Source organism: Cinclus cinclus, chromosome 1 (genome assembly GCF_963662255.1).
Source record: "Cinclus cinclus chromosome 1, bCinCin1.1, whole genome shotgun sequence".
Lineage (NCBI taxonomy): Eukaryota > Metazoa > Chordata > Aves > Passeriformes > Cinclidae > Cinclus > Cinclus cinclus.
The window spans coordinates 121958946-121969535 of NC_085046.1; the positions used below are offsets into that span (position 1 = coordinate 121958946).

General features: G+C 39.9%; 1 protein-coding gene across 3 annotated transcripts in view; it reads left to right on the forward strand.

Moving 5' to 3' along the window:
• The window catches only part of ZFHX4 (zinc finger homeobox 4), a 123547-nt gene that overhangs the window by 109787 nt on the left and 3170 nt on the right, over positions 1 to 10590 (forward strand). For all 3 annotated transcript variants that reach the window (XM_062489767.1, XM_062489776.1, XM_062489787.1), the window contains 2 exons: positions 64 to 181; positions 995 to 6391. In XM_062489767.1, coding sequence (XP_062345751.1) covers positions 64 to 181; positions 995 to 6391 — 5515 coding nt within the window. The remainder of the gene's footprint in view (positions 1 to 63; positions 182 to 994; positions 6392 to 10590) is intronic.

The window sequence follows — 10590 nt, forward strand, 5'->3', positions numbered from 1 at the left end:
GTGCCATAGGAATAAATAGTGGGACTTTTTTCTGTAATAATACCATATTCTTGGTTTTCAAAGGTTCCTGTACCAGATGTCATGATGCCCAATAGTATGCTATTGCCAGCAGCTGCTTCAGAGAAATCTGAACGTGACACACCTGCAACCATTACTGCTGAGGGATCTGGGAAATATCCAGGTATGCAAGAAAAAGCCAAGATTTGTAAAAGCTAGGTATTGGCAATTTAGAAATAAATTTTCTTGTTACTTAGTTAAGGAAGTCTTTTTCTAGCTTCCTTATATCCCCAGAGATAAAAAGATAAATCTAGCGAGGGGTCTGAATTTGGCTGAGCCAGTAAAATGCACATGTATGCCAGACTCTTTGCTTTAGATGGAGGTAATATCAAACAGCAGTTCCTAGCCACTTTGAGGGCAAGATCTTCCTTGTTTAACCAACAAATAAGACCCAGTCCCAAAAGACAGTGGCGTTTCACCATCAATGGGGAATGTTAGGTAAGTGATTTTGTCTTCATTTCCAATAGCAGATTTCTGATCCTGGACACTTACTGTATTGTGCATTGGGTAATTTTGTTAGTTGTCACAGCATGCTCCTCCCTCTCTTCTCAGACCACTATCATCCTCTTTCTAATCATCTGTCCTACCTCTTGTCCCCATTTCTCTAGTCTTTCCCTCTTTGCTACTCTTTATTTCCTTTTCTTGTTTGGTGGTCCCATTGCAGCAATAAATTCCTACCTTCTGGCAAAGAAAAGCCCCTTATGCCAGTGCTCGGCCAGATGCCACTGCCAGTCTGATCATTGTGTATGGGTTTTATTCCTCTCTTTAAACTCCTGTTTGTCCTGCCTACTTTGTTTTCTGGGACAAGGACAGGTTGTTACACTTTGTTAAACTGACACATGGCATACTAGGTGCTCGATTTCTGATGAAAAAATGAACTAAAATTATTACTGTGTGCTTTCCCTTGTGTAAAAGACACTTCACTTTCTTTAACTAGGCGAAAGTCCTGTGGATGAGAAAAGTACCCCTGGGATCGATGAATCAAAAACTGGACTGGAAATTAAGACTGAGGAACAGAAGCCACCTAAGGAATCTACTGAAACACCAGATTGGAATAAGGGCAGCAGTAAAGATATAAAGACCACTGACTCTATGACAGACCAGCTAAATGAGCAGCAGAAGAAACAACAGCTGTCTGTTTCTGACCGCCATGTCTATAAGTACCGTTGTAACCATTGCAGCTTGGCTTTTAAGACTATGCAGAAGCTTCAGATACATTCCCAGTACCATGCTATTCGGGCAGCTACCATGTGTAGCCTTTGCCAACGTAGCTTTCGTACATTCCAGGCTTTAAAAAAACACTTGGAAGCAGGCCACCCTGAACTCAATGAAGCTGAACTTCAGCAGCTGTGTGCATCTTTACCTGTCAACGGTGAACTGTGGGCAGAAAGTGAAAGTATAGCACAAGACGATCATGCACTAGAACAGGAAATAGAAAGAGATTATGAGATGGACCAGGAAGGTAAAGCAAGTCCTGTAGGAAGTGATAGTAGCTCTATTCCAGATGATATGGGCTCAGAACCAAAGCGGACCTTACCTTTTAGAAAAGGGCCAAATTTTACTATGGAAAAATTTCTAGATCCATCTCGCCCATATAAGTGTACAGTGTGTAAAGAGTCTTTCACCCAAAAGAACATTCTTTTGGTCCACTATAACTCAGTGTCCCATCTGCATAAACTCAAAAAGGTTTTGCAGGAAGCATCAAGTCCTGTCCCTCAAGAAACCAACAGCAGCACTGACAACAAACCCTACAAGTGCAGCATTTGTAATGTTGCATACAGCCAAAGTTCTACATTGGAAATCCATATGAGATCCGTGCTTCATCAGACAAAGGCAAGGGCGGCAAAACTAGAACCAAGTGGTAATATAAGTAGCGGAAATAGTGTAGCAGGGAATGTTAATAGCCCCAGTCAAGGAATTCTAGAATCTGTGAGTTTACCAGCAGTTAACAGCAAAGAAACACATTTAGATGCCAAAGAATTAAATAAAAAGCAAGCTTCTGAATTAATTTCTGCTCAGCCTACACATCACCCACCCCAGTCACCAGCACAACTTCAAATGCAACTGCAGCATGAACTGCAACAACAAGCTGCATTCTTTCAACCACAGTTTCTAAATCCAGCTTTTTTGCCTCACTTTCCAATGACACCAGAAGCGCTGCTCCAATTTCAACAGCCTCAGTTCCTTTTCCCATTCTATATACCTGGGACAGAATTTAGCTTAAGCCCGGATCTGGGTTTGCCTGGTTCTGCCACGTTTGGTATGCCTGGAATGGCTGGTATGACAGGATCACTGCTTGAAGATTTGAAGCAGCAGATACAAACTCAGCACCATGTTGGCCAAACCCAGCTACAGATCCTGCAGCAACAAGCACAACAGTATCAGTCCTCCCAACCCCAACTTCAGTCCCAAAAGCAGCAGCAGCAAAGTAGTAAGCTGATGAAAGCAGAGCAAAATACCTTAGTAAGTACAGACTGCCAGCTGATAAAGGATATACCATCATACAAGGAGTCAGAAGAAGTTTCTGAGAAACATGAGAAGCCAAAGCAAGAATTTACTAATGAGAATGAAGGACTAAAAGAAAACAAAGATATGAAGAAGCCAAAATCCTCAGAACCAGCCATCCCACCACCCAGAATAGCTTCTGGAGCAAGGGGGAATGCAGCCAAGGCTTTGTTGGAGAACTTTGGGTTTGAGTTAGTTATCCAATACAATGAGAACAGACAAAAAGTGCAGAAAAAAAGCAAGACTGGGGATGGTGAAAACACAGACAAACTGGAGTGTGGAACCTGCAGTAAACTTTTTTCTAACATTCTTATTTTGAAGAGTCATCAAGAACATGTGCATGGAAATTTTTTTCCATATGGAGCATTAGAGAAATTTGCCCGACAGTACAGGGAGGCATATGATAAACTTTATCCAATTTCTCCATCGTCGCCAGAAACACCACCACCTCCACCACCACCTCCTCCACCACCTCCTCCTCCTCCTCCTCCAACTCCTTCTCAGCCTTCTTCAGCTGGAGCTGGAAAAATTCAAAACACAACTCCCACACCACTGCAGGCTCCACCACCTACGCCTCCACCACCACCTCCTCCACCACCACCTCCACCTCCTCCACCTCCTCCACCATCAGCCCCACCCCAAGTCCAGCTTCCCGTTTCACTTGATCTCCCACTTTTCCCTCCAATTATGATGCAGCCAGTGCAGCATCCTGCACTGCCTCCTCAGCTTGCCCTCCAGTTGCCACCAATGGATACTTTATCTGCCGATCTTACCCAGCTTTGCCAGCAGCAGCTGGGATTAGATCCCAATTTCCTGCGGCACTCTCAGTTCAAGCGTCCACGCACAAGAATCACAGATGATCAGTTAAAAATCTTGCGGGCTTATTTTGATATTAACAATTCTCCAAGTGAAGAGCAGATCCAAGAAATGGCTGAGAAATCTGGTCTTTCGCAGAAAGTTATCAAGCACTGGTTTCGAAATACGCTGTTTAAAGAACGACAGAGAAATAAGGATTCTCCATATAATTTCAGCAATCCTCCTATAACAGTACTGGAAGATATCAGAATAGATCCCCAGCCTTCAGCTGTAGAACCCTACAAGTCTGATGCGTCTTTCAGCAAGAGGTCATCCAGGACTCGGTTTACTGACTACCAGCTTCGTGTCCTCCAAGACTTCTTTGACACAAATGCTTATCCAAAGGATGATGAAATTGAACAGCTTTCAACTGTACTTAACCTACCTACTCGAGTTATTGTCGTATGGTTCCAAAATGCACGACAAAAAGCTCGCAAAAGTTATGAGAATCAAGCTGAAACTAAAGACAGTGAGAAAAGGGAACTGACGAATGAGCGTTACATCCGAACCAGTAACATGCAGTATCAGTGCAAAAAGTGCAGTGTGGTTTTTCCCAGGATCTTTGATTTAATTACACACCAGAAAAAGCAGTGTTATAAAGACGAAGATGATGATGCTCAAGATGAAAGCCAAACTGAAGATTCTATGGATGCCTCTGATCAAGCAGTGTATAAGAACTGTACAGTTTCTGGCCAAAACGACTCATCAAAAAGCCTGACAGTCACAGCAGCAAGCTCTGGCTCTGGTTCTAGTACTCCTTTGGTTCCATCACCCAAACCAGAACCTGAGAAGGCTTCTCCTAAACCGGAGTCCACAGAAAAACCAAAACAAAATGAAGCCACCTCTAAGCAAACAGATGCAACTTCCCAAAGCACCAAACCAGTACAGTCTACTCCAGCAACATCTTCTGACCCTCAGTCCTCAGCTTCTCAAGCACCACAACAAAAGCAATCCCAGATTGTAGGGAGACCTCCTTCTGCATCACAAAACACTCCTGTTCCTTCCAGCCCTTTGCCAATTTCAATGACTTCTCTACAGAACAGTCTACCTCCTCAGTTACTACAGTATCAGTGTGATCAGTGTACAGTTGCCTTTCCAACTCTAGAACTTTGGCAAGAGCACCAGCACATGCATTTCCTAGCAGCCCAAAACCAGTTTCTTCATTCCCAGTTTTTAGAAAGACCAATGGATATGCCCTACATGATATTTGACCCAAATAATCCCTTGATGACTGGACAATTACTTAACAGCTCTCTTGCTCAGATGCCACCACAAACTGGCTCATCACATACAGCACACCCTGCTACAGTTTCTGGTTCCCTGAAACGGAAACTAGATGATAAAGAAGAAAATAACTGTAGTGAGAAGGAGGGAGGAAACAGTGGAGAAGATCAACATCGTGATAAGCGTTTAAGAACTACAATTACTCCAGAGCAGCTGGAAATACTCTACGAAAAGTACCTGCTAGATTCCAATCCCACCAGAAAGATGCTAGATCATATTGCACGTGAAGTGGGACTGAAAAAGAGAGTCGTACAAGTCTGGTTTCAGAACACAAGAGCCCGAGAAAGAAAGGGACAATTCCGTGCAGTTGGTCCAGCCCAGTCCCATAAAAGATGTCCTTTTTGTCGAGCTCTGTTTAAAGCTAAGTCCGCTTTAGAAAGTCACATCCGCTCTCGACATTGGAATGAAGGAAAACAGGCTGGCTATAGTTTGCCTCCGAGTCCTTTGATATCAAATGAAGATGGAGGAGAAAGTCCACAAAAGTACATATTTTTTGATTACCCATCACTGTCATTAGCAAAAACTGAATTATCAAGTGAAAATGAATTAGCCTCCACTGTATCAACCCCTGTTAGCAAAACTGCAGAAATGTCACCTAAGAACCTTTTAAGTCCTTCTTCTTTTAAAGCAGAGTCTAGTGAGGATATAGAAAATTTGAATGCCCCTCCTGCTGACTCTGGATATGATCAAAACAAGACTGACTTTGATGAGACTTCATCAGTTAATACAGCAATTAGTGATGCCACAACAGGGGATGAGGGGAACAATGAAATGGAAAGCACAACTGGGAGTTCAGGGGATGCAAAACCTGCATCACCCCCCAAAGAACCAAAACCGCTTGTGAATGACACACTACCAAAAGCAGCAACTACACCTACGAATGAGAATACTGATGATAAATTTCTGTTTTCCCTAACAAGCCCTTCAATACACTTCAGTGAAAAAGATGGCGACCATGACCAAAGTTACTACATTACTGATGACCCTGATGATAATGCCGATCGCAGTGAAACTTCAAGCATCGCTGATCCAAGTTCACCTAACCCATTTGGAGCTAGCAATCCCTTCAAATCCAAAAACAGTGATCGTCCAGGCCACAAACGTTTCCGAACACAAATGAGTAACCTTCAGCTTAAAGTACTCAAGGCTTGCTTTAGTGACTACCGGACTCCAACCATGCAGGAATGTGAAATGCTAGGGAATGAGATTGGTTTGCCCAAACGTGTGGTTCAGGTCTGGTTTCAGAATGCCCGGGCTAAAGAAAAGAAATTCAAGATTAACATAGGGAAGCCATTCATGATAAATCAGACTGGACCTGATGGGACAAAGCCAGAATGTTCTCTATGTGGTGTGAAATATTCTGCACGTTTGTCCATAAGAGATCATATTTTTTCCAAACAACATATTACAAAAGTGAGAGAAACTGTGGGAAGTCAGCTAGACCGGGAGAAAGATTATTTAGCTCCTACAACGGTTAGACAGCTGATGGCACAGCAAGAATTGGATCGCATAAAGAAGGCTACTGATGTGCTAGGATTAACAGTACAGCAGCCAGGCATGATGGACAGCAGTTCCCTTCATGGTATCAGTTTGCCAGCAGCTTATCCAGGACTCCCTGGCCTTCCTCCTGTTCTTCTGCCTGGAATGAATGGTCCATCCTCCTTACCTGGATTTCCACAAAGTTCAAACAGTAAGTCTATAAGGGGATGATTTTCTCATTTTATTAATTTGATCATCTTGCACAGTCACCATCCCCTTCTAAGACAAAGCATATTATGCATTTATATCATACTTGTTAGACTGGTGTGAATAGCTAAAATGTACTCCTATGGAGTATACTCAGTGCATTTCTCCACTGATGCTGTAGTCTGGATGATTTCTCTGACTTCTCCAAAAACAAAAATGAAAGAGAGAGAGAGAAATGTTTTTAGCCAATACTAGGTTTTTCTAACAAAAGTAATATAAATACATAATTGTTATACTTATTTGTTTGTTTTGAATGATACTACTTTAGTCAAAACATGGGTTAGAATTTTGTATGTAAATTTTTGTGTGCCAATATTTAATGTAATATCACATTAAGCACATAATAGATTCTCATGTTGTCAGTTCATCAAGCAATTGGTTCATCCCTTAAACCTGTTGTTTAATCCAGAATAAATGTTTAATATAAATGATGCCCAGGACCCTCTATTATATTTCTGAATAACTGCCTGCTAAAATAAAAAAGAGTTTGTTGAGCGTGATTTATAAAGGCAGTTTCAATTGTAATCCAAATTCCAGTTTATAAAGTCAATGCAGACATGTACTGCTTCATTTGGGTTTCCACTTTTAACAGAACACCTAACTCTTTTTACTGATTGTTTTGACTCTCATGTGACTCTGGGATTTGCTCACACTAGAAAGCACTCCCTCTTGCAATAAGTTCTATTGATGTTGAGGAACAACGTTTTCTGCAGCAAGATTTCTTTAGTCCTCAAAGAATGAACCTAATGTATTTCTTGAACTAGGCTCCAATTTTGCAATCTAGGTTCATTGTGACTGCAGCCTTGCAGACTAAAGCTCTCACAGTCATCTTCTAATTTTGCATATTCATACCAAATATGTGCACAGAAGAATTAGGAAGCTGGTTACCCCTCACCTCATTTTATCCAGTAATCCCATTGCTGTTGATCTCTAAACTTTGTTTTAGAAAGCAACACACTTTGGCAAGTAAAATAACGTCTTAATCACCAGTGTTATTAGACATACTGAGACTGTAGCAATATCTTCTCTACTACCTAGGTCTACTGTGATTGATGATGATCATGTTATTGTTTCCCTAAGTGGTGGTCAAAGCATCTTGTTTTTCTCTTCATTGGATCAGAGAGGCTTTCCTTCCACAATGGAGTCTCTGGCTTAGTGCCCTCTGGCTTTTGTCAAACAAATTGGCACAGAGATTGCATATAAAGGAAATATAAAGTTGCTGTATTTCCTTCTTAATGGCATACAGTGCCCTGGTCCTAAAATGGCTGGTTGTTGTTCATTAAAATTATAGATATGGTTTCTCTGTATAACTTTGCTAAATTTATTTGGCTAGGTTGACCTTCAGGTAAAATAGGCTTCAGAAAACTCAGGCTTTTTCTATATTGTTCAAAGAAATTTACTTGAATATATATTCTTTTAGTTCAATAACAGGAAGTTCCTATGCAAAGTTTGTCTGGGGAATGGTCATGGATGCATGGACCCACCCTGTCAGCAGTTCTCAGGAGTTGTTTAGGAGGAGGCTCATTGGCCTCAGCCAGAACAGTGTCTCTAACCATTCCTTCCGTTTAAATTTACAGAAGGTTTACTCTCAGTTTCTGGAAAATATTCCCTGATACTCTTTAACTCACTTGTATCAATGTAGCCTCAAAGTCTGTAAATTGTCCTGTTAATAATACAAAAGGCATTATTACAGGCCAGCTGTTCCAGATTCAGATTTTCTAGTTTCCACCAAACACCTCTTCTTTGATATCATGCACAGTGCACTGCCAATTGAGATGGATTTTTACCCTCTTTCATCTTTCATTTTCTTAAGGTTAATTAGTCCATTGTGGGCAAAGCCCACTGTGTAAACCAGCTACTAGAATCCTTTTGTTAACTTCCTCTTCTGCCATATGCTAAACAGCCCCTACATCCCCCTTTTGTTGCCTGGAAAATACTTGCATACATAAATCTCCATTCCCTAATGATACATAATGGAGCTGTGATAGTGAGTAGAAAGAAAAAAAAAAAATAAGAGAGATTATTTTAAACATTCATCATAGTAAAACAGTAATGTACTTAGATGTGCTCCAGTATATGCTCAACACTAGTATTTTCTGCACCTAATTAACCCATTTCTGTTTTCTTCTCTACCCTGCTCTGTCTGATAGCTCACATTCATATTTGATGCTAAGAATCATTTAAGAAGTATCATTTTGGAAGCAAGCTTCCAAGCAAGCTTTTCCTTGGCTACAGTTCTTCTTGCATGATGTATATTTTCAGCAAGCAGGACAATTGCTCTTCATCGTTCTCTGCATTAAGATTTGCTGAAGCTCCCTGATGACTCACTGTCTTACATTTCAAGTCTACTTCTTGTGAATTCCTCTGCAAATGTGTCATTTCTTCTCTCTAGGACCTAAACCCAAAAAATGCTCCTCAGAAGAAGCCTCACTGGGATCCTTTGTATTGAAGTTTTTACTCATTTTTACTGATGTTTTACTGGTGAGGGTTGATAGCTATTTTTCCTGTAGCAAAGCCCATCCATTGTGTCCTACATGTTTGTTTAAGGGACAATGTTAACATTAGTAAGGTCCTCAATCTGAAAGAATGTGTTTACTCAGACAGGGAACTATTGAAACCTAATTGTAAACATCATACTTAAAATTCTCCTTTGTGATTCACTTTCCTCATGCTCAACAGAGAAATAACACTGATTAGTTTCACTGGTTAATACAAGTTTGTAAGGGATTTCACTTTCACGTTTGACCATCCAGTAACTTTTATGGATTTCCAAAATACAGAAAACCCACCTAAATTTTGCAAAAGACTATGTTTATTTAAATGCAGTATTTGCTATTTCAAAAGGTTTGATATAGAATACATAAAAATAATGCTAATTTGCAAAAGATGGAATGATACAGTTCATTCCATCTTCTTTATATAATGTTTAAACTAGATTATTACTTCTGAATATTATTAGATTTTGCAAAATAAGAGCTTCATTTCTGAATAAAAGGATATATTAAAATTCTGTTATTTTGTTCTTAAACAAGTAGGTTTTAATGTGAGTATTATTGTGTGCTTCTGAGATTATGTGTCACAATCCTCTCGCTTGTGGGATACATTTTTCTAGATAATGAAATTTTACCATCTTATGGGCATCAAATGCTGAGCAAGGTCTGAAAATTACTGCAATGTTTGCTCAGCATAATTTCTAATAAGGAGTTATTTGGTAGAATTCTAATTCATACAGAATTTTGGTTTCAGCTCATCTTTGTTCTAAAAGCTTCTTCTTATTTTCTAGGTGACTGTAGATGGAAGAGTTCACCTGCTGTTTTCAGCTGTTCTTAAAATTCACATTCTCTTTTTTTCTTAGCTTTGTGTTTTGCCTATGATCCCTTACAGAAAGCTAGTGCTTCATCTTGCTTCTAGCTATTGATACTGGTTCTATGAACCTTTTAATGTCATCATCATTACCATAGGTTCTTTGCACATCACTTAAGCCTGGGCTGCCTTGAAGATTCACAGCAGCTTTTTCCAAGAATGCACACATCACTGGGTAATATGTACTTAGTGGGTTTTGAAATCTTATCAAGAGAGAAATTTGATTCAGCAGCAATGACTTTCATTAGTGTATTAAATTCTGTTCTCTGTTTGCTTTTGGCCCATTGGTAGCAGTTTCACGTTTGTATTTTTAGCCCTCCAATTGCTCCAAGTGAAAGAGAAGTGTCTCCTCTTTGATAGTCACTTAAAAGAGTTATCAGGATTAGAATGTTTGTTCATGATTAGTGCATTTTATACTCTATATCTCTCATGTATGTAAATCGAGCATTAATTTCATTAGGTTTTTTCATTTAGTTTTGGAAGCCCTCATTCCACATTTACCTTCTAATAAAACAAGTGGCTTGAACTGTTCTAAAGAAATCTGTTTGGATATTTCACTGAATTTTGTGTATTTCAACTAAATTCCAAAGAATATCTGGAAAATGGAATAGATCTTGCCTGTTCTAGGCATCACCACTGTGATTAGACTGAAGACATCAAAATGTACAAGGGTTGAAGAGGTTAAGAATAAAATGAAATCAGAAAAATCCTAAGTAGATGGCAAGCCCAAATAACCATGACAAAGCTGGGGCAACAGTTCACATTAATGGCATCATTCAT